The 24107-nt window shown below is 31.1% G+C and overlaps 1 protein-coding gene and 1 long non-coding RNA gene across 6 annotated transcripts; one reads left to right on the forward strand and one right to left on the reverse strand.

Annotated features, from left to right (window-relative positions):
- Positions 1-1097: 1097 nt before the first annotated feature.
- Positions 1098-23345, reverse strand: LOC129909021 (circadian locomoter output cycles protein kaput). Of its 5 annotated transcripts, none has more exons than XM_055985939.1 (9): positions 23027-23345; positions 12331-12576; positions 4453-4601; positions 4208-4389; positions 3788-4004; positions 3402-3719; positions 2805-3328; positions 2388-2744; positions 1098-2320 (listed from the first exon to the last, which is right to left on the reverse strand). In XM_055985939.1, exons 2-9 carry the CDS (start codon positions 12366-12368, stop codon positions 1457-1459), a joined length of 2649 nt encoding a protein of 882 aa, XP_055841914.1. In that variant the 5' UTR covers positions 12369-12576; positions 23027-23345; the 3' UTR covers positions 1098-1456. The 5 variants fall into 5 exon arrangements, with proteins under 5 accessions (XP_055841914.1, XP_055841910.1, XP_055841912.1 ...); XM_055985935.1 differs by having other exon boundaries at positions 22773-23345; XM_055985937.1 differs by having other exon boundaries at positions 22664-23345.
- Positions 3953-4629, forward strand: LOC129909022 (uncharacterized). Its single transcript, XR_008771385.1, has 3 exons — positions 3953-4156; positions 4243-4328; positions 4384-4629. It is a non-coding gene; the product is annotated as an uncharacterized LOC129909022 (long non-coding RNA).
- Positions 23346-24107: the final 762 nt, after the last annotated feature.

Consider the following 24107-nt stretch of genomic DNA (forward strand, 5'->3'; position numbering starts at 1 on the left):
TTTTTTTCATACCTTATGCAAAAACATATTAGTATATTTTTTGAAAATATTGAGAGGGATTGCTCTTTAAGTTCCGTATCTTTGGTTTGAAAAGTCATATAATCTTCAAAAGTATCCCAAATTAATGTAAATTTGATGTTCTACAACTTTAATGATGCTAAAAAATTATGTTTCTATCATAGAGACTGAGAAAAATTAAAAAAACAGAAAATATAAAAAATAAAACAACATAACCTAAAAAGTGTTGTCCTCGCTCAAAAACAGTGCATGCACAAGAAAAGATATTTATATTACCTACAATTTTGGTTCAGTAACTTATTCGATCAAGCCAATAGTTTGGGAGATATAGACCAATTCGCGTTTTAAAAAATGACGGATTTTGCCAGGGGGTTGGTGTCCCGAAAACCAGGACTTAAGCTTTTCTAATACCCTTCTTTCAGGTTTGAAAAAATCAGCCTCCCTTTAATTCGTTCCACAAAATGCCTGATTTCTTTACTAACTTTCCTGTACTTAGACTATAGTTTTCAATTCAATAACTTTCGACTCATACATCGCATGACTTTTGAAAATATACCAAATTATTGGAAATTTGATGGTCTACAACTTTTACTGTTTAAAAAATTATGTAACTAGTACTGGGATTGTTATAATCTTAAGAAAACCGAAAAAAAAATAAATTAAAACAACATAACCTCAAAACTATTGCCCGCTGAGAAAAATTATGTACTACAAAGAAAAAGATAATTAAATTTCCAAGAACTTTGGTCTGACAACCATTTCTATAGGACTCATGGTTTTGCAGATATAGAGTGATTCGCGTTTTCCAAAATGGCGGATTTCGCCAGGGGGGTGGCGTCCCGAAAACCAGGACTTAAGCTTTTCTAATACCAATTTTTCAGATTTGAAAAATTCAGCCGTCCTGTATTTCGTTCCACGAAAAAGTCTATCTTTCCTGTACTAATCACTGATGTTTGAAAAAAATTAAAAAAATCTTTCATCGATAAAAGCTATACTTTCATTTAATAACTTCTTTTAAAGCGAATTTTAACATTTTTTGAGTGTTGGACTTACAACTTTTTTGATTGTGTTTCCATGTTTTTTTTTTTATTTTCTTAATTTTATTTTCAATATAAAAAAATATTTCTAATATTATTATTATGTGTACATTTTTGATTATTATAACTACACAAATATTACCTACTCGTACATACATCATACACAGACAAATCAAACATTTACAAAAAAATTTGTTATACTAACATTCTCCACATTTACATAGCATTTCATATATATTTACATTTTTTTTTTGTTATAATTAAGTTCTATAATTAATTTATTTATAATTAATACAATAATACCTTAGCACTGACAATATGTTGTTGTTGATGTTATTGGTTGCTATATCAGATTACGAAGGGCTGTGAATGCGAACAACGCAATCTGGTTAATGCCACCCCTATTGACTTTGTCCAGGCGTATGAGGTGAGTTGAAAAGTATCTGGGACGTTTCCTGTGACATCTGATATGGCAGAATCTCCAAATCATTTGGCAATTGATTGCTTTGCGTTTGGTAGGGGTTGAAGCGATTTTGCCCAGCAACGGTGACATCTTCACCACGACTCTCCGAACCATCGTCACTAATGCCCATTTGAAAGTGCAGGTTTGATGTCGTCGTCGGTTCAGTTTGCATGTGCATGTATGACAATAAACTATCATCCTGTTGCACACCGAGATTATGCGGATTCATGGACATTGCAGAAGGCTGTTGGTGGGGTTGCAACTGTTGTTGTGGGTTCATTGTGGTTGGCGATGGTGATGGTAGGACAAGCGTTGGCTGGAGTGCTTCGGCATTCAAGAACGCATCGATATCTTCATGGCCATATTGCTCCAAATCAGGTACAGGTGGATTTCTCGGTAGCATTTGTTGCTGCAGAGATTGAGTTGATTGCTGTTGGGGGTGCTGCTGGTGCGTTTGTTGTTGTTGCTGGTGCTGGTGCTGTTGCTGGTGCATAGGAACATCGTGGTGGGTATTTTGCAGTTGGTCATTCATTCCATAGTTGTAGTTGACAAATTGTGGTTGTTGTTGCTGGTGATGGTCTATGGAACTGGCGCCCAACTGAAAATGCCTATTCTGATTGGGATTGTTATATGTTGGTATGATGGTATAACGCGCCATTAAAAGCTGCTCAGACACTCGTCGAAGTTCATCTTGTTGCTGGAATATCATCTTTTGCAGCTCATCGTGCTTTCGTTGGAGCTGGTCTTGTATTTGGGTTTGAGTTTGTGTCATCATTACACTAGGAAGAATATCGGAAGAATTCTGAAAGTACAAAAAGGTTAATGAATGATGATTTGGAGTTTTATAAGGATTCAATTTGTATACTTACATTCATTGGAGAAAGGACTGGGGTCATTGGGAAGGGTGCTATCACTGGCTGCACAGGTATTGCTGCTAGATACTGTTGTGGCTCGAGGAAGGTGTGTCCCATTAGCTGGGGATTTCGCATGGGATAGGTTGGCTGAGCGAATTGAGTAGGCGGACTTGAAACCAGCTGAAGACCTATTGCTTGTTGAGACATCTTTGTAAGCTTAGTATGGGGCAGAGATTGCATTTGCTGCTGTTGCATTTGATGTTGTAGGTGGGGTTGCTGTTGATGAGTTGACATAGAATGCTGCTGCTGTTGTTGTTGTTGCTGCTGCGCTTGATGTAATTGAGATGATAAGTTATGTCGATTTCTTGCTTGCTAAAGAAAAAGGGAAACATAAATAACTTGGAAAGTGGTATCATTTTGTTCATAGCCTACCGAACTAAGATGCGTCATTAGAGAGTGCCTACTCGACGATGAGTCTGAGGTATAATCAGATTCATTGCATCTGGTGTGGGAGTAACGTTTTCGCTTCACATTACTAGATAAACCTGCAGCCGATGTCATACTTCCGTAATTCGCAAGTTTTGCTGCTCTTTGTGGCCAAACTATACTTGAGTCTATTTCGGGTGACTTGGTTGTCGTTGTTGCTGGCATTTTCTCAATCCCACTAACATCCACCCCACTTACACTACCACTTCCACCAACTGCTGCCGCACCTTCGAGATCTCTAAGCGTAACTGTTGCTGAAGTACATTTGGCCGTGGTCTTATTACTGCTGTTGAGTTTATTTTGTTTAATCACATCAACATAACTAACCACCTTGTGCGTACAAACAACATAGTCGGGCTTTGAGCTTATATTGTGATACGATATGTAATAATCACTTTGCAACCAAATCCATTGTTGACCTTTGGTTAAAAAACGATAGTAACATGATTTACCTTCACCTTTTTGCATTACTGGAAGAAGAAATTTTTCAAAGAAATTATATTGACTGATAGTAATTTGAATAGTTAAAACTTATAAGCTTACATTCTTCATGACAACTTATAATATTGTCGAGATCATCAAAATGATAGTAATCATAACCGGAAGTTCCGAGTACTTCGAATGGCATATAACCAATAATTGGAGGTGCTCGTTGATCTAGGAATATAAATTTCCATTCCATACTATGTTTCGATGTGAATTCATCCTTGGACGGATCTATTGAGGACATTTCCCGAATTAATTGAGGCATTTGCACACGTCCAGTTCCAACAAATGTTAGACCTTTATCACAGCTATCCGTCGAAAACGATCGGGAATGAGTATTTGACGTTGTACTTTCTGATTTTGTAACATCTTTTTCTTTTAAATCAAAGATAAGAAATATTAAAACCTTTTATAAGTTCGAAAAAAGTTCTAAGGCATCTTACTTATATAACCAACAAGTTTCACCAATTCATATGCCGTAGTATCAACTTTATCCAATACACCACGTTTAAGATGAACAAAAACATTTATCTGAGTTTCGGGTGATACTTCGATTTTAGGCGGATCGATCACTAACGCTGGATTCAGAAAGATGTTGTATAGTTTCTCATGATCAACTTCATATGCTAAATCAAAGATTGTCATATTCAATAGATCGCTCTGAAATTTAGTTCATCGCTCTGATTCAATAATGTGGCTGATTTAAATTAAATTTTTTTTATCAAAAAGGGCAAGATAATAGAGAGTAAAGTTTCGAAAAACAAAATTTAAGGATGTTTAGAAAAAAAATATAGAGGGGAATAGTAGTGGAAGTAATATTTTTTTTATGCAAATATGTCAGATTTTCTCATCTCTCAACTTACCGGTAAATAACCTAAAAGTGATGTTACATTTTCAGATACATGATGTATTGAACCATTGCTGGAGAATATTATAATAAATCCATCGAGTGCCTCGAGCATAAGATGTGAAAATTCGTCATTGGTAAGAAATGAAGGCTTCCAGTCTTGAGGTATTTCATGAATTTTTGATTTATCAGTTATTTCTGCAAATAAAGAATAAAGAATTTAGTTGGTATTGGGATTTGGATTGCTTTAAGAATTCCTACCGTTGTGATGTTTAAGAAATGCAATTGTTGATTTAAGGACTGTGGATTTATCCATTTTGCGAGATGTTGATGATATTAAGCCACTTAAATCGTTCACCAGCATATTGAACTGATCACGACGTTTTTTCTCACTGAGATTTCTGGACTTTCTGCAAATAATGATTGAAAAAGTTTTAAGGGTTTAAACATGATACAATTTCCAGCAGAATAAGAACTGGACTAAGGAGTAAGCTAAAAATGTAATATTTGCTCATCGATTTTTCACTAATCACTCGTAAAAAATACCCCCTACCGTGTACCTACCTATTTATGTTGAGAATTTTATGAAAAAAGGATTTTGAGGTAAGTTATAGAATGTCCAAATAAAAATATTCTTCCTCATCACGAATACCATTCGTATCGGAAATTTTCTACGATTCCCTAAAAAACAATCACAAAATCCGATCGTACACGGAGAAAAAAATGTCATCTTAAAATAAGATGATGCGCACATTAAATTTCACCACCTTAAAATAAGGTGATATCCGCTTAAAATAAGGTGATTCCACTTAAACTTAGTTAAATTTAATGTGAACTTCATCTTATATTAATTTACATAAATGCTCATCTTAAAAATACCGACCAAAAATAAAAATTTTAAAATTATAGTCACACTTTAGCTTTACTTGTAGATTATCATACTTATTTCCAACAGTGAGATAGCACGATGGTAAGGCACTCGCCTAGTAACCCAACAGTTCGATCCGCGGTGGTTGTCAGTTTTTTTTTTTTTTTTAATTTGCGCATTCTATAAATTAATGTGACTTGTCACCTTAATTTAAAGTGAAAGTCATCTTAGCAAAACACCATGCAGAAATCCGCCAAAATTAAGGTGCGATCCGCTTAATTCTATGTGGTCTGTTTTCTCCGTGTAGTGACAATTTGTATGAAATTTTTCATTACGAACGGACTCCGTAATTGTTTTTTCGAGAATCGTATCAAATTTCCTGTAAAATCTTGAATAAAATTGGTTCAGCGTTTGCCAAAATATACGAGATTACCTAAATACAAAATATTTCAATTTTATCAAAAAATATATCAAATTTGACGAAATAGTTAGAGCCATTTCCGAGAAAATGCGTTAAACCTTGTATGTATAGTAGAGTAACTAAAGCAAATTATTAGGGAACCCGGCCGAACAGCTCTGATTTTGACGATTTTTTTTTTCAAACGTAGGTAATTAAAAATACTTTAAAGTCTATAGATTAAAAATTGCCGGTGTTGCCGTATTGTTTTTTTTAAATTAAAATTAATTTTTTTTTAACAAAACCATTTTTTTGCTTAAATTTCATAAAACAAATGATAGCAATAGATTCTCTAGGTAATTTGAGGAAAATATATAAAAGGCAGTAAGGGACAATCTTCCATCGTTTAAGCGATAAATGCAATTTTCTAACATTCTGACCTCAAACACAAAAAAAATATTTAGAAAACAACGGCAACACCTACAATATTTTAAAATACATTTTTAAAAAACCAGAAGCTCATTCTTATCTCTTAAATTTAAATCCACTAAATTTAATCAAGACTTTTTGAAAAAATGGTCCTCAAACTCAGAATTAAAAAAAAAAATGTTATTAGAAAAATTTAAAATGACTTTTTTCCAAACTTTTTCTAATAAAATATGAATTTATTTAAAAAAAATTTTTGGCCATAAATATTATCAGTTGAATTTCGAAGCAAAAAAGGTAAAATATATCACACTTTTGAAAAAAATGAAAAATTACTTCATTTCAATGGTTTTTTTTTTATTAAAACTGAATTTTTGCATTGAAATAATTAATTTTCTCAAAGACTGTGGTAAATAGGAACTTTAAATTTTTGCTATTTAACTTTCAACAGTAAGGGTTATTAAATGAATAAAAAATAATTTTATGTTTAGATGTTGAACTTAAAAAAAAAAAAATAAGTTACATTTTTTTTTCAAAACTTTTATTAAAAAAAGTTCTTCGAAAATGAAATACTTTTTAATTTTTTTCATAAACCGTAATACATATTGACATTTCCTTTTATAATTTGAAATCATAATAAATGCGGCCAAAAAAATTTAAAAATAAATGCATTTTATATTACGACCAAGTTTAAAAAACGAAATGTTAAAATTTTTTCAATAATTTTTTTTTTCAAAAATCTGAGTTCAATTACCATTCTTTCGAAAGCCGTTCATTCAATTAACTTAATTTTAATTTTACATGTATGACTAAGCTTTTAGCTTTTAAAAAATGTATATTTGAATATTGTAGGTGTTGCCGTTGTGTTCAAATATTTTTTTTTGTATTTGAAGTCAATTAATAAGAAAATTACATCTATCGCTTGAACGATGGAAGATTGTCCCTCACTCCCATATATTTTTTTTCCTTGAATTTCCTAGACAATCTTTTGGCATCAATTAATTTATGAAATTTAAGAAAAATTTTTGAAAAAAATTTGTTTTTGTTCACAAAAAACTTCAATTAAATTTCAAAAATCAAAACGGCAACACCGGCAATTTTTAATCTATAGACTTTAAAGTATTTTTAATTACCGACGTTTGAAAAAAAAGATCATCAAAATCTAAGCTGTTCGGCCGGGTTCCCTAATATTGCCAATTTTTGAGCTTTAGTTACTCCACTAGTAGTCAAGTTATTAGAAAGAAGATGTATTTAAAAAATCCATCCGTTTAAGCCCTAACTAGATGTACAGATGAACGCACAGACGGCGGAGTGATGAAACTCATTTTTTTTAACTTCCCCATCATCGTAAAACGAAACTTATAAAATCATGTGAAAAAAGTTTGGCTAAAGACAATCAAGAAATAAGCATCAGAATTATGAGGAATATTTTTCATTTGATTTGCTTCCAATTGAAAATCCATTTTATTTTTTGTGTTTAAAGTTTAGAATAGAAAGCTAAGAGTTAATACTATTAAATCTATTTTGCGAAAGAAGATTTGGTTGAAATGTGGCATTTCTTTGAAAAAGTGAATTTTTCTGGCATTAAATTTTTGAGTGAGAGGTAACCGATTTATATCAAGAGACCTATTGCTAGCAGATCCAATAGCAAAAAGTAGTCTTGTGGGATTTACGTCCGCCGCCGGCGGCTATTCGTAGAAAAATTGCTATCTAAATGCAGTTTTGTTCATGTAATGGAATTAACATGGATTTTTCAATCGAAAATTCAAATATCAAAAGCCTTTGATATCATTATTGTGGTCAGATGGCTTTATTCAAAATTTCATAAATTTAACATATTTTTAGTATCAGGTATGGAAGATCTATTGTAGTGTAGTTTGGTTTTATAATCATTATGTAAAAAAATGTTAATGCACTTACTTTTGAGAAAGCCGTCGATATATGCAAAAAAAACCAAGAATCTTTTAATAGCAACCTTTTATTATAACAACTTTTGGCAGCATAATACTATTTAACATTTTTTAACCACATTCCTAAATCATCAGAACAGGTATCTCATGTTCTTAAATTTCTATAGCTATATAACACAGAATATTACTTGTCATAGCTCACACCACAGGCTTATCATATTTCAAAAACAACCATGCCAATGAATCAGAATTTCCAAAAATTTATGCGAAATTCATCGATTTTTTAAAGGTTAATTTAAACATTGATCTTAATGGTTGCATAACTCGGATTATCTTCATTCATCTTCACCTGATTCAAAAAACTTGATACAACAACCCCCAAAAAAAGTTAAATAAATTTCCCATGAAAATGTTTTCAATTGTTATCCAAATGTTATTGTTAAAACTGATGGAAACTTACTAGAATCTCAGGTGCATGAAATTCCGCTCAGATGCTAATAAATTGGGAAAGACATCCAGTACAATTAGTTTATTTTTACCGGACGACCTTTCTAGGACACATAGCTAACTATACCTACATCCCAGCTGTAATATGAATAACTAAATCGAGAAGTCTGAATTCATTCGAGCATTCTATTGTTGTGCGTTAAATCCTTCTAAAGGATAATACAACAACTGATTTTGATTCAGCAGTAGGTATAGAAAGTAAGCCCTGGTACAGATACAGTGATGGTGATGATAGGTTGGTTAGAGTTTCACTTTTTAATTATTGCATTATATTCGCAACTAGCTATTGCTATATAGCTTATATAGGTAGTCACATTTCAACCCTCTGATACCTGGAGTTTTCCTGCAAACCTTAACTGGCAGCAATTCTACATTCATTCCCTCAGATGAGTCTAGTATTTTATTTGAAACTGTCATTAGCAGATTTTTGCGAAGAATAATACGTCTATGGACTATTTAAATATAGATAGAAAATATAGAGTTCAGTGTAGCATGCAATTCTCAATTTGACAGCACATGTTGTGTTTTTATTTACCTTTGCAATTTCTATATATAATTTTTTAAGGTTTTTCAAACATTCCCACAAGACACAACCACATTCACGACCTACGATTTTTTAAATATATGTGAAAAGTTTATATATAGGAAATTTATGAATGTAAAAATATCCTTTATTTAATATTGTGCATGGGTGTTTGATTGAAATGTGGGCGTATGTATTGAGATTTAAAATTGAAATGAAAGGTTTCCGAAGAATTTCCTATATGGATACAGCTTATTTTAAGTGCATTTATTTTGGATTTTTTAAAGGTCATATAATAAAGACTGATGTGGTTCTTTAAGCAAAAAGAAAATAGTTTGTTGCAATGACGCTAGTTAGTAGACGTACATATGTACATAAATATAAAAGAAAAACATGTATATTTGCTACCTTATTGGTAGTATGTTATGGAGGTATTATGGAAAGTTATGCAATAATAAACAAATCGAGCTTGAGATTTTGATCGGGTATGACAATACAATGTAGGTACAATGATAGAAAAACGAGGAAGGTAGGTTGATAAATTTGTTTGATGTGTATGAGAAGCATTTTCTATAGGAGTTTTTAAATTTTTTTTAAAGACTTATATTATTTTATTTTAATTTTCAAATATTTAGTACAACTAAATTTCACTTTTTACGATCTTGTAGGATGCAGAATATTTTTTTTTTTTTTAAAACTCTTCTTTTGCTTTTGATTTACTGTGTTTTATGTCTCTGCCCTCAGTTTAAAGTTTAAGGGTTAAGCTATTAAATGAGATCAAAAACAACATTTAATGGCAAGAATGAAAGTTAAATCGTATGCACAATAAAAAAAAAAATAATTTGCTCAAAAGAAACAATTTTTTCTTTTCAATATTTATACATATTTTTTTGTAGCTGCTTTGGCAAGCTATCTGGATAGCTTTTCGTTCACAGAGATATTCCAGATACGGGTATCCCAGATAGCCTATCCGATAGGTGTTTGAACGTGTCCAATGATGAAGAAGTCCGGAAAAGTGAGTCTCGTAATTCCGTCCGTCGGCGTCGTCGTGTCGGTCGGTTGGTCTGCGCGTCTATCCATTCATACACAGCCTTAACGGGTAGACAGATGGAATTCTGAATGTCGATTTTATTATATCTCTCTTAAAAAGTGTGCCTCCCATACAATTTTTTCAAGTAATTGCAATTACCTATCTCAAAAATGGCCCGATTTTGATTAAACTGTAATCACACATGTTATATTCAAAGGAATTGCAACAAAACAAAATCAATGCAAAATTTTTCATCGGACAAAAAAAAGGGACTGATAACATACTTTTGCTCTTAGTGTATTATAACCTCAATAGATGCAAGTGAAAATTGACATTTTCAAAATTAAATTACCAAAACTCTAAAAAGAATTGTAAAATTTATAAGAACCAACATTTTGTTTCCATTCAGAAAATACTGATTTGATGGATTTTCCATAGCTCTTTTTGGTGAAAGCTTTAAGTCACACATAAATTGTTGATAATTTTCTCCTCTTGTTTTTGCCAGGAAAATTGTATTGGATGATTTCGAATTCATGTTCAGCACTTCAAAAAGCGCTGCTTTTTTTGTCAGAAAATTCTTTAACAACAAATGATGGCTCCTAAACATGTTTCTATCCAGAAACCATCAATACCATAGCATTTAAGTTTAGCTTGTTCTTTTCATTAAAAAAAAAAACAAAAAAATTTTCCTAAAAGCTTAAAGGCATTTCAAATTAATTGTGAATTCTTGTAAACTCAAGGTGTTATTAAAAATTTGCTGTTATTTCATCATTTCTAGATAATAACTTTGTTATAGATGGTATCAATCGAGATTTCAAGAAGATACATCGTTTAGGTTCTATTTTTATCTCGAAGAAAAAATAAAAGTTTTTACCTTTGATAGTCAAAAATTGTTACCGAATTACATAATTAGGTATCGGTTTTTGGTGCTCTTCAATAATGATAAATAATTGAAAACAAACAATCATGTTCAAGTTCTTCAAAATAAAAGTAGTGTGAACAAGAATTATTTTTTCATTTGTGCACTCATTTTTTACAGTTCAAGTTCTTCAAAATAAAAGTAGTGTGAACAAGAATTATTTTTTCATTTGCGCACTCTTTTTTTACAGTAGGTGGCCACACGATTATGACCTATGGAATTTTTCACTAATTTGTCACAAATTCTTTATATTAAACGCTCAAAAATAATTTAACTTTATTTTTTCTGGACCCAAATTATTTCAACATATCATTTTATAACTTAAAGGGGAAAAGTCAGAAAAATTGATGAAAAAATGGAAGACCACCTTTTTTCAATATTTCATATGTTTTCTTTTTGCTGCAAAAATTGCTTTTATTCTTTCATGAATTTTTTTTGATTCATGAATGAGTTTTTGTTTCGAGCTTGTAATGATTCAGACACTTTGGACAGCAAGAGTGGAGGTATAGCCAAAATGTGAGTATGCAGTTTGATAGCCTAATGCGTTCTAATAACGAATTTAAAAGTCTGGCAGTTTTAAATTGCAGCGTTATATGGTGTTGCGTAGTTGAATAACGCGAGTTTTCCAATTAATGTGATTTGCTGTGCGATCTTAAACTAGGTATAAGTTTTCCACTAGTTGGGAAAATTTCCTTTTTTTCTGTACCTATCGGAAAAGGGCCCCCAAGGTGAAAGGGATGTGTTTAAAAATAGCAATAACTTCTTAGCGAAAGTCATAAACTCGTCGGTGGAAGCCGGTCATCACTGTCGTAACTATGGAACCGAATTCTATCAAAACTTCAAACTTGCGATGTATTAATTTGTACCAAATTGGCTTACGAAATAAAAAATGTTTCATTAAAAAGATTTTTCCTCAAATACAAGCCACAGCAGAAACCAAACATTTTCAAAGTTAAAAACATAACTCCATTCAATCGAAAGCCGAAAGACAAATTACCAAATACTGAGAGGTCCTTCAAATGACCTATCAGACCTATCTTATGGTTTAATAAATCTTTAAAATAACGAAACAACGTTTTTATCTATTACAAAAAGGTATTATAAAATTGATATATAAATATATATTCAAGTTAATAGAATTTCATTCGTCAGGAAAGTCCTTGCAAATGCGGACAATTCAAAGAAAGTTACATAGGCTTACATAGCGTATACGTACTTTTATATGGAATTAAAAAAAAAAATATGTTGTTTTATTAACAATCCAAACAAAAGAGTCTACCTTGGGCTATTCCCAATAATTTCATCGACGTAATCTTGGTAATAATTATATCAAGAAGCACAACGACACGTTAATTGAAATAACTCACTAGACGAAATATAATACGGGAAGATAAAATAGAAGGAAACAAAAACGACACAAACGAAATCGAATCAATTAACTTCAGTTTCTAATGTTATTTGAGCCATTGTTGTAATCCAGAATGTTCTTCCATCCAAAATGCAATGTGTATTGGAAATCTCCTTAAAATAATTTAAGAAGCATTTATTTCAAGACTTACCTTTTCGTGTCATCCTTATCGTCGTTTTCTTCTTCCATGTTTGATAACAGCTTTTATTAATTCCAATTTTGAGAAGGTGAAAAATATCTAAATTTTCTGTTTCAGGCGTATTTTTTTTGTAACACTTTTTTATGAAAACAAAATTTTTAATACTTTTGATTTCTTTATTTTTTGTCTGGGGTTTAAAAAATTCAGGTAGCATCAACATTAAACAAAATGAAGTAATTTTTAACGCACATTCTGCACCTGTAATTATTCACAATATTATTTTTTTGAACTTTTTATCGAATGATATTTTTTTATCCGAATTTTCTTCTATATTTTTTTTTATCAAAAGGACACTCCGAGAACGTAATCCAAATCCGCCGTTAGCACACCGAAATCCAAATACCGAATGTCTGTCTATTTGGATTGATTTCAATATTACCGTCTTCGAATCATAACGATATCAATGTAAAATCCTTTGCAAGGACGATTAATGTGTGTGTATTGGTGTGGGAGAGATTTTGCTATTTTGTTTCAAAAGAGCAACAAGTGCACTCTGGTTGGAACAAAATCACAGACTCAACGACTTCGAGTCTCGAATCGAAACAGACACAATCGATGTGCAACAAAAGAAATCTACTACCTGTGGCATGTTTCCTGTTTTGCGTTTGCCTTTGCCTCACTCTAGCTAAAAAAGCATTTTGCTATTTATTTTGTATTCAACCAATTACGTAACGGACATTTGGTGATGCGCAGGATCTTATACGAAGCCCAGGCTATTCCATACTAGCAGATGGAGTGCCTTCTTCATATTCGGTACCACCCCTACACTTAAAATCATATCATATATACACAAACATATATAATAACGCAATGGTTTAAAAAAAGGGCACAAAATACACACGTTTGTAGTATAATGACGTTTTAAGTTATCCAGCCTATCAAAAATAAAATGGCTTTTTATGTCAAAATTTAATGCAATTTTACCAAAATAAACGTTGAAAATCAATTCAAAGGATCTGTTTCCTAGAATTTCTCGATTGCAAGTATTTGGTGTTTGGTTTTGGGGCTTCTTTGTAAATTTCAGCAAAGTTTCTTTTAAAACTTAGACTGATGCTGCAAAAAAGGGTAAAACTAGAACAATAAAGCCTTAAGAAAACCACAATTTGTATGGAAAATCGAGTTGAGGAAGGTATGTATTTCTTGTTGGTTTATTTGTCACCAGGAGTTGGTTTTGAAATTCTTTATTGTTTCTGGGAACTCATTGAAATCTCTCGTAATAATTTACTTCTGCGAGAAAAAGGAATAGTATGTTTTCTTTGAGTTTGTGCTCAAGGAAGTCTGAGAAAACTTGAAGAATATTTACAAACACGTACCTAGTGAAATAATGATGCTTTTTTATGGTTTCGATAATTTGAAAAATTTAACCTAACAAATAGCCACACAATCAGTGAGATATTAAAGGGTTGACAAATATTTAAAATAGGGCTTAGGTTTCGTCAGACATTGGAAAAAAGGTAAAGGCATTTCTTTCAAGAAAAAACAATGAGATGAAATAAGCTTTCATATGACTTGTGGTTTTTAATTGTATTAATTTAATAAAATGCTACAAAATCCATCGATACTTGTAATTATTTTATTTAAAAATAACTGTAAATAGAAGAAGGATATTTTTTTGATTACAGTATCTATTAAACATAAATTAAAAAAAATTATTTATTATTATTATATTGTTGTTTTATTAAAACAGTTCACATTGTTGATTTTGTTTTATTAAATTGATTTGTTTTGAAAATACAACAAACTGATTAATTTCATTTCCATTCATTCATTATGTATTTTCCTTTGATATCTGATTTACACGATAAATTTAAGATATTTACGAAATTGCACACAAGGGTAGAAATTCTTATAAGCTTTTCCCTGCTAATTTTATCTTTTAACCTCATTCAAAAAAACATTTAGAACAAAACAGAGTACTAGTTGCTAAGTTTGATTTTAAAATGTAAATTTGATCGCAAATCCATTATTTCTTCAGACTGTTAACGATTTTGTGTTACGAGAATTTTATTGGTAGTTTTGAGCTCCAAATTCGGTGTACTTATCAAAATGTTTAAAAAAAAAAAAAAATGGTATTTAAAAATAAAATTAATTAATTTTGTTTTGATCATAAGAATTTTTCATACTTTGCGTATATTTTCAGACATGAGGCAAATCTTTTTTTTTTATTTGTATCCTAAATCTATATGAAGAAAAATATATGCATTCGAAATATGTAGTAGCTTTTACAATAGTTTCCAAATATAGTAAGTGTATAAACAGATATCAAAAGTTAAGTTACCTTTTTATTTGTAGGTTTCGCAAAATAATAATGGTTTTTGATAGCAAAATTGCAGTATGATACTTAGATATTTAAGTTCTGTACTTATGCTGCTGTTTTAATTCAAATTGACGAATTTGCAATTTTGGTAACATAAGACAGTTGGCTTATATTCAAAAGTTAAAAGTTTACATTTAAAACAATATTATAGGTATCAAAAACAGCAAAAAACAAAACTATTATCTCGTTAAGATACTTTTTGCAACACTATTTAGGACTAATCTCTCCTTGATAAAAAAAATTAAGAATGTCTGAGCTAGTCGGCAAATCTTAGAAAATCGGTTCATCTTGCTTTCTGTAAAATCGCTGCGTAAAGCCTAATTACATTGCCACCAAAAGTGAAAAATTACAAGAGTGAAAATTTTCAAATTTGTTTTGTGATTGTTTTTCCACCTCGAAACTTAGAAAAATGATGAAGAAAGCTTAGACTTTGGTTTAAAAAAAAAAGTTTGAATACATACTCTTTTTAACAAACCAATTTTGTACTTTTACTAAAAATGATCCAATGTACATATCGTACCCTCAGTGCAAAAGAGCGAGAACTCAAAAAAGTTCATTTCGAGAAAACGCTTATGCAAAATACATACTGACACTAAACTTTCCCCTATAACTTTCTATGGGACAGCAATTTCCATATAGCAAAGCTCTATTACAAGAACCATTATGTTTATTTTGTAGTTTTAATAAATTTATTTTTTAAAATTGTTTAAATTAGGAAAGAGTTTGACTTTTAATATACATAGTAGGAATTGGATAAAAACAGTCATAATCTTTCGAATTTTTCGTTTACGTTAACAACAAGCCCTTCAAAAGAAAGGTAATTTAAAAAGCAACATTTCCTCATCACTATCTCAAAAATGTCATTTTTTGACTTATCGCTCTTTTGCACTGAGGGTGCGATATGTAGTAGATATAAGATTAAAATTTGTATTTTGTAAAATAATTCAATTAAAGTTCTTCTATATTACAGAAAACTTGTTGAGGATACGATTGCACAACTTTTTCGGTAAATATATTTTGGAAATAAGAGATTCGAACTCAAAAATTATTAAATTATTCATTTTAATTTTTGACTAGACTGTGTCTTGACCCCTGCTAAACTTACAATAATAAAATAGTGAGTAAAAAGAAAAACTAAGTGCAATCAAAAAAAACCAATGTGATTGAACTAAAATTTAAATTATTTATTTTTCAAAATGATTAATTTCATTGGTTTCGATCTTGCATGTTTTTTTTTTTTAAATACAGAAGCAAGAAGTTAATTCAATACAAATAATGTCACCAAAATTTGTGGAGTAACAGCCCAATTCTGCTATTCGATTCACGCGAATCGAAGATTCACTTGATTAATTACAAAAACTGGGTTCTGAAAAACTTCTATCTTAGATTAATTGATTTTCAGGACAAAGGTTTTGAGAAAAACCTTTATTCCCTATAGTTAATAACTGAAGTCTCAAGACCCTTTTTAACATTATGGAAAAAAATCGGTTTTATAGTTTAAATTTTAGCCCCGAAATAGAAATCCTATTTTCTATGGTAATGTTTTATTTTATTATCTGAAAAAAAAAAAAAGAATCGATAATATAGTGTTTGATTTTGTAATAATTTCCTTCCTACATTCTTCTTTAAATTTTAATCCACCCCACAACACTAATTTTAACAACTATCATCCACAAAATAAAAAATAGCATACATACATAAATCTGAATATCTACTGACACATCTATAAATATATAATTTAAATACAGCATTTACGATGATTAGCTGCCATTTTTATATCGAAAAATAAACCCCTTATTTATTCTTCTTTGACAATGCCCAATTAGTAACCGATGCGCTTTTAATTGCCATTTAATTAATAAGTTTAAAGGCAAAACGAGAAAAAAATACAAAAAACATTCAAAGGATTTATACTGACGATTTAATGCATTTGCTTGTTAATCAAAACAAAATAAACCGATTACTGGCTACCAGGTAGGTCAGATGTATCGCAGTATCATTATATCTATCTGTTTGTTATGATATGATGGCTTTTCATTTGTCACACATCACCCCCACTCTATATAACCATCTTTCGTATCTCTGTGTGTTGTACACCTGCTGAGCTTAACCAATTTTAACAAGCTTATAATTTCCCTAAGGTATTTTCTGCTCAATTTCACCAAAGGAGGTGACCAACACACTGCCCACCGCTACCGCACATATGGTTAGGTTAGGTTCACCAAAACCAGTATGAAATATAGAAAAAGGATTCAGATTAAACGACCATATCGCTGGGAAACCATCAACACACAGAGAGTATTTGTCGCAATCTCTAATTAAAATTCAAAACAGCAGAAAATCTACAAAGGACCGACAACAAACACGGATTTGTTGATATTTATTTTTGAAGTTGAAGGATACCTAACCTATGTCCTGTTTTGTCCTCCCTCTGTGATGTTTTAATGCAGCAAATGGTTTATTCTCATGATCCCTATCCGTAAATTTCATCCAATTATTTCAAATAAGCATTCATATTTCAAATGTATCTATAAATCATTGAATTGCAATTAAATTGATAGAAAATCAGTCTCGAAGCTCATTGGATGTGAAATGAAATGAGATGTTGATAGTGACGCTAAACAACAAAAGCTCTATACTCACGCTCAGAAATAAAAAAGCCGATAGACCAATCTATCGGTCTATTTTGCTGTGATAGTTGTTTTGTTGCTATAAGTATGTATGTGTGCGATTTATTCTTAAATAGTATGGGTAGACCATGCTTGCTGTCTATTAAAGTTTTTTTTTGCCATTGAACTTGACTTGAAGGCACACACACTGATACATTCTAGTTGCATACAGACGACAAATTTAATTGCATTATCTGAAGTAATAATATAAACGACAAGTTTGCAGCGCAAATTGCATAATATTTGCAGTCTAGTCTACGTAGATTCTTTTGAAGTGTTAGTACTGCAAGCATGCATACTTTGACAGTGAAATAATAGTTCAGCGCACGGGGCTTAAAGAGGCAATACAAGGTACAAATTGAATGAGAGAACATGTTTTTTTTTTTTTTATGCAGTTGACAGGTAGGTGGGGGTGAAAGCTGCGCGGTGGAAGAAATGAAAATTAAATAATATTATAAATAGTAGGTAGTCACCTTGAAGCTTTTCTTCAACCCCATTGCAACCTGTTTTGCATAAACTTGGCTTACCTTTACACTGAAAAGCAACAAAGCCGGCTAATAGTCGGGCGCTAATGTACGCTAATATGTGAAGGTAAGAAGTTTTTATAGTGTTGCCCGCCGAACCGGTGACTTGGCAGCGGATATTACTTTCAGCGGTAAGTCGTTCTTTGACCGCAAAAATTTTTAAGAGATGCGACCGTATTGGGTTTCTTATAAATGAAAACATGCGACACTTCGTTGGTTTTTGGTTAGGGTTGTATAATGTGAGCATAGGATTTGGTTTTTGGTTTTTTGTTATTTTTTTTGGTTGAGTGCTTTTTTTTCTTGGGAAATTGATAGGTCAATTACGATTATGTCGTGGGTTTGCTTAAAAATTGTTTTATTAAATATTTACAAAGGGTTGGAAAGTATGATCTTAGTTGAGAAATGGGAATAAAACTTAAATCTGACTTCCGATTCATAGGTTTTGGTTAGAGAAATGACTTGAATTATTTGATAAAGTTATTAACCATATTATTGTTTTTGACTATTTAATAGTTTGTCACCTTTTACTCCTTATAACTCGAGTTTTGAGCAAATCTAGATTTAATTTATAAATTCAGATAAATTGTACCTTACTATTGTAAAAGCTTTCCTTGATACAGTTAAACCAAATATATAAGAATACTTTTTATTATGTTTGATCAAACCTAAGAATGGAAAAGTGCTGCAGTTATTTATGATGGTAGCCAAAGGTCAAAAGGATTTATGAAGCTCAGAAATTGGCAATTGGGGGATTCATTTGTAGGTTTTTAAAAACCTCTTCAACATTTTGATATGGGTTTTCAATCATAACCCTCTATAGACACACCTCTTTTTTGTGACGTGATAGGCACACGGGTGCGAATTTGGTTTATACTTTTTCATGTCGCTAGAACTTTTTTCGGTCACAATATTTTATAGAGAATCAAGAATGAAACTGATGTAGAATATTCCGAGGAATACGAATATTGTATTCACAATTCCGAAAAAAAAATATTTTCATCCTTATAAAGAGACTTTTTTGTGACCACTTTTTTGAAAAATCGTAATTTTTTTTATTATTGTTCTGCCAAATTGGCACCCGTGTGCCGACAGAGGGATAATATTTAAACAAAATCCAACCAATATATTGGTATATAATATATATGCAAAATTAAACCAAAATGTGTCAGCTTTAATTCGCAGCAAGGAATTTTTTAAATTTTCTTTTTTCTTGGCTTCATAATTCCGTATATCAATAAGTAATAATTTTCACCGCCTAAAACGCAAGTTTTCATATTAATTGAAGAGTATTAAATTCACTTTAAATTAAATTATGAATATTAAAACCGATGAGGAACCAAGAATAAAAAAAGAATTAGGTATAAATATTGAAATTGTTTTGTTTTGTTTTATTATTCTGTGGAAGTGAATGTTAGTTAGTTTTTCACCATCCTAAGTTCAGGCAATTTTTTTTTTTAGTGAAGAACCACAATAAATACCACTTATTTCCGCAATTTATATGAACGAACGTACATTCTAATGATAAGTTTTCTAATCGCAGGACAAAAAATATCAATTGAGTAAAATCTTTTTTTCTTAAAAATCATATAGGAAGCGATATGACTTTTTGATTGACTCTTTGGTTGGCACTTGGTGAAATCTTGATGACATTATAAAAGAATAATAAAACACTTGTTATTTTAAAGATTCACAATGATGTTGATAAATTTTATTTTAATAAAAATGAGTCGACGCGTTTCGTCTTATGAAGACATCATCAGGAACTGACATTACTTATACGTTTACATATAAAAGAGAGTTACAAAGGTTAAATACATAATAAGAGTTAACAAACAAACAATGATGACTAGAGAAATTTTTAAAGCTTATAATTTTATATTTAAAAGTGGACTATTATTAGTTAAATCAATTTGATTATTAAGGAGTTTTTGTCCCTGTAATTTGAGTTTATTTATTTCAAAAATTTCAAATTTATCTAAAACCCTTCCGGAACTTAGGTTGTGAAGAAGTTCAATGTTTTCAATTGAACACGAATGACCAGAACAACGGAGATGCTGCGACAGGCCAGAAGAAGGATCCGAATAAGAAACTGCTCTTACATGTTCGTTGAACCTTTTTTCCAAATTTCTCGCGGTTTTTCCAATGTAAACTCCGTCACAATCACTGCACGTTATTTTGTATATACCGCTCTTCTTCAGTTGATTGGCTTTAGGAAATATTTTGTTGTTGCAAATAACATTTTTTAAAGTTGAATCATTAAAGAAAGCTGGTCTTCTGTTAGCTTTCTTGAGAGGTTCAATGAGAAACTCGGAAATGCTTTTTATGTAAGGGATTTTTCGCCATTCAACTGGATCTTTCTCGTCGATCGTCGGAAAAATTGATCTTAAAGCAAATTTTTTTTGATTTTTGCCGGAGCAAGTTGTAGATAATTTTCTTATCATAACCGTTATTATTTTGCTTTTTAAAATATTGGTTTTAATTGAAAACTAAGATTTATTAAACGGATTGATATTTTTTTTTAATACTCAGTTGGAGAATCTCTTTTCTGATACTCGCAACCTATAACAAATATGTGAAAAGAGAGTTTTTGGAGAACAAAGATACATAGATCTAATCTATTTTCAAGAAATTATGAAAAATACTGAGAATTAAATTTGACATGCATTAAACGGTTACAAAGCCAAACCCGTTGTTCTTCGGTGAATTAATTACGAAAACACAATATTTGCTTTAATAAATGTTATATTTTTTTGGTACAAAAAATATCGTTTTTTTTTTTTTCTGTATATAAAAATAAGTGAAGTTACCTATGTATAATATATTAATAGCTCCTTATCATTATAAAAAATTATTTTAAGAACTTTAATTTTAAGAAAATGTCCTCAAATAAAAAAATAATAGCTTGTGCTTAGCACTGAATAACATAATGAGCTTGATTAAATAAAAAAAAAAAAAACTTAAAAAAGTCTCAAAGAAGAATTTTTAATTTACGCAAGGGACCGCTCCTTTTATAATAAATAAGGGATTTTATCGAGCGAATGCTTAAGATATTTAATTTAACTCGGTGAAGAAGCAATACTTTTTCTTGAAACTTGGTGGGTTTTAAGGGCTCATGATAAAGTTGAAGTTCTAGATGTTTCAAGAAAAACTAATTATTCAAAATAGCTAAATTATTAACAGACAGAGGCGGTAACGCGTCTTCTCCGTTACCGCTTTATCTGTAAATAATTTGGTTACGTTTAATTTGTTTTTCGTGAAACTTCTAGAACATCAACTTTATCATGAGACCTACCAAGTTTCAAGAAAAAAGATTGCTTCCTCAACGAGATAAACTGGAAACAAGGTCAATATGTCTTCTCCGTTACTTTGGAATGGCCGTTATGTAAAAGTACTTTAAGGTGTTGCATTTTTTTTTAACTCATGGATGTGAGAAAAAAAAGAGAAATATGTATTTCTAGGTAGGTCATTCAACTGACAATTAATACGATTTACCAATCACTGTGGCGTATACGCAACATAATTTTGAATGAACATAATCATTTATCATCAAAATTGAGAAAATAAATATTTTTATAAAGCTCACGAATGAAACAAATAAAAGGAGAAATATCACACGGAAGATAATTCAAGATAATTCAAATTAAACGATGTAGGTATGGGTCTCTGTGGTGTATGCGTAACTATTTTTTTTAACAGTTACTATATAATTTTTGTCGTTGACCAAATAATCTAACCAATTTGATTATTTTTTTTGTGCTTTTACTAAAATATATTATTTATAAATTTTGGGCAAAAATTGATTTTCACTGGGATATTTTAACAAAATTTGAAGCACAACCACCTTGAACATCAAATTTTTGTTTTTCGTCGCATCTAGTTCAGGAAAAAATTAGCAATTGAGCTTGATAAAAAAACAAACATGTCTCTCAAGGTGAGAACAAAAAAAAAATGTATATCACATTGGAATAGAACAATTCTAGACAGTATGGTTCTATAACCTTCAAGAATAGACGCACTGATAAAAGCTGTCACAAAAACCTCTATTTCTTCTCCATCATAATCGTTATGTTTGTTTTGATTTAATCCTAACAAAATTTTAATCAAAACATGCAAATATATGCGTTACTTATAAAAATGTCAGATTTAGTTAGAAATATGCCACGTTAATAAATTGTAAATACAAACAAATCTTTGATCCAATGCTCAATTCCAGTATTCATCTTCAAGTTAAATGAGCGATACATTGAAGAGAATTATAGGTACTACATATACAAATAAAACATATCACTAAGTTGTTGATGATGTGTCAAAGGTCATGCGAACACACTTCTCAAGTTCACATACGACGAGAATATAAGGGGTTTATAACAACTCATATAAAATGCCAGAGCCAACTACTTGTTTTACAACTTTAATTTTCATTAGATTGGATTTGGTTTTGTTGCTGTTGTTGTTGTTTTCCATTTCCATTTATTTATAGTTTAATTTGCAATGATTAATTGCATATATTAAAATAAAAAGCCACAACTACGAGTATATGTGTACTGGACAACGCACCGTGCTCCGCGCCGCGCACCGCTAACACACCAAGACACACAAAATCATTATTATCAAATAGCTTCTATTTACATTACATGTTATTTTCTTTCTATTAGATAATTATTAGCAACAACGTCTGGAATAGCAATTGCATTTGTTTTATATTTTTTTTTAATTAAAAATAAAAAAAAAACAATAAACTTTAAATTAAAAAAAAAATAAGAATTAAAATTTACATCATCGACAAAGCTTAAGTTCTTAAAAAGAATTATATTTCCGTATCTCGAGCTTGAGCGCTAAGTGAAATGAAACAAATCTATAAGTAAGATAGGTTTGTAGGTATACTTTTGTTGTAAACGATTTATTTGCCTGTGCCAGTCGGGGCTGTCGAACTTGAACTCTTGCTTTCGTTCTTTATTGCGATGGCCAAGCTTAAAAAGCCATGTAAATGGTTATAATTAAATTATTTAATTTTCTTTAAATCAAAAAGGCAAAAAAACATGTGGTTTCACTATTTAAATAGTAATGAACCGTTAAAATAATAAAAATCGATTGAAAAAAAAAAAACAAAACAGAACAAAACGAAAAAAAATTCTAACGTCTGAAATCCGGCAGACAAATCGAAGCTCCGCGGGCAATCCGAGCCTTCCTTGAACCAAACTAAGTGCATGCTGTGCTGCATTCTAAGCTTTGCTGTCGCAAAAAGACAATAAACTTTTGAAATACAACAAGTTTACAACCACCACTAATATCCCTCGTTTGATTATCATGATGGTGTGTGAAAACTGCATCGTTCCAGCACACAGTTATGAGAAGCCTCCACAAAGCTTGTTCAGAACAAACTCAACAACTATTGGGTCGGTCGTGCTCTAAGAACAAGAATAACGCGCAGCATGCACTTGCTTTTCGACGCAGCTCTAGGCTCTACTCGGTGAATGGTGAAATGGAAAAGTTTCTAAACGCTAACATTTTTAATGTGTAAACCCGTTCAAGCTTATAAAGAGAATGCAGTAAATCAGATAGACTTCTAGTGAAAGCTTTAGATAGCCTAAGTAAGCTAGCTGCAATCTCTGACAGCTATAATTGTAGATGGCTTATCTCTGTTTCAAGGGGTTGCTCAGAGGGGGTTGGCCTTACCTGTCTGATGTTATCGTATAAGTAGATAGTTGTTGTTTTGTGTATTCGCCTCGACGAACTGTATAAGCTGCTAAAGTTATACGGTATTACAACATCGATAAAAGCTTTGATTAAATTCTTTTGTATAGCTTATTTAAATGTTGGCATATAAACAACAACTGTGCGCTTCTGACGAAACGAAAGGGGCTTGCAGCAGTTGCCGACGTTTGTATAGGGTTAGTACCTATAGTAAGTTAGCAAATGAATGATTCAGAGAATCATGGATAAGATATTATAAAATATACCGTGTTTCAAAATTATGGATGCAAGAGTTGCTTGTTACAAAATCAAAACGTCAGAACAAATACGGAAAAGTCCAGGTTTGTGTTCTTTTGATCTGACAGCAGAACAAAAAATGGTCAGTACCTTTCACTAAGGATTATCCAGGGCCGTAAGTCAAATATCGATTTGGAAGAATTATAAAATGCAAAATGATGGGGATGAAGAATGGAGAACCTATAAGAATTTTTTTTGTCAGAACATTCGTTACTAAATTCAACTTAA

This window comes from Episyrphus balteatus, chromosome 2 (genome assembly GCF_945859705.1).
Source record: "Episyrphus balteatus chromosome 2, idEpiBalt1.1, whole genome shotgun sequence".
In the NCBI taxonomy this organism is placed as follows: domain Eukaryota; kingdom Metazoa; phylum Arthropoda; class Insecta; order Diptera; family Syrphidae; genus Episyrphus; species Episyrphus balteatus.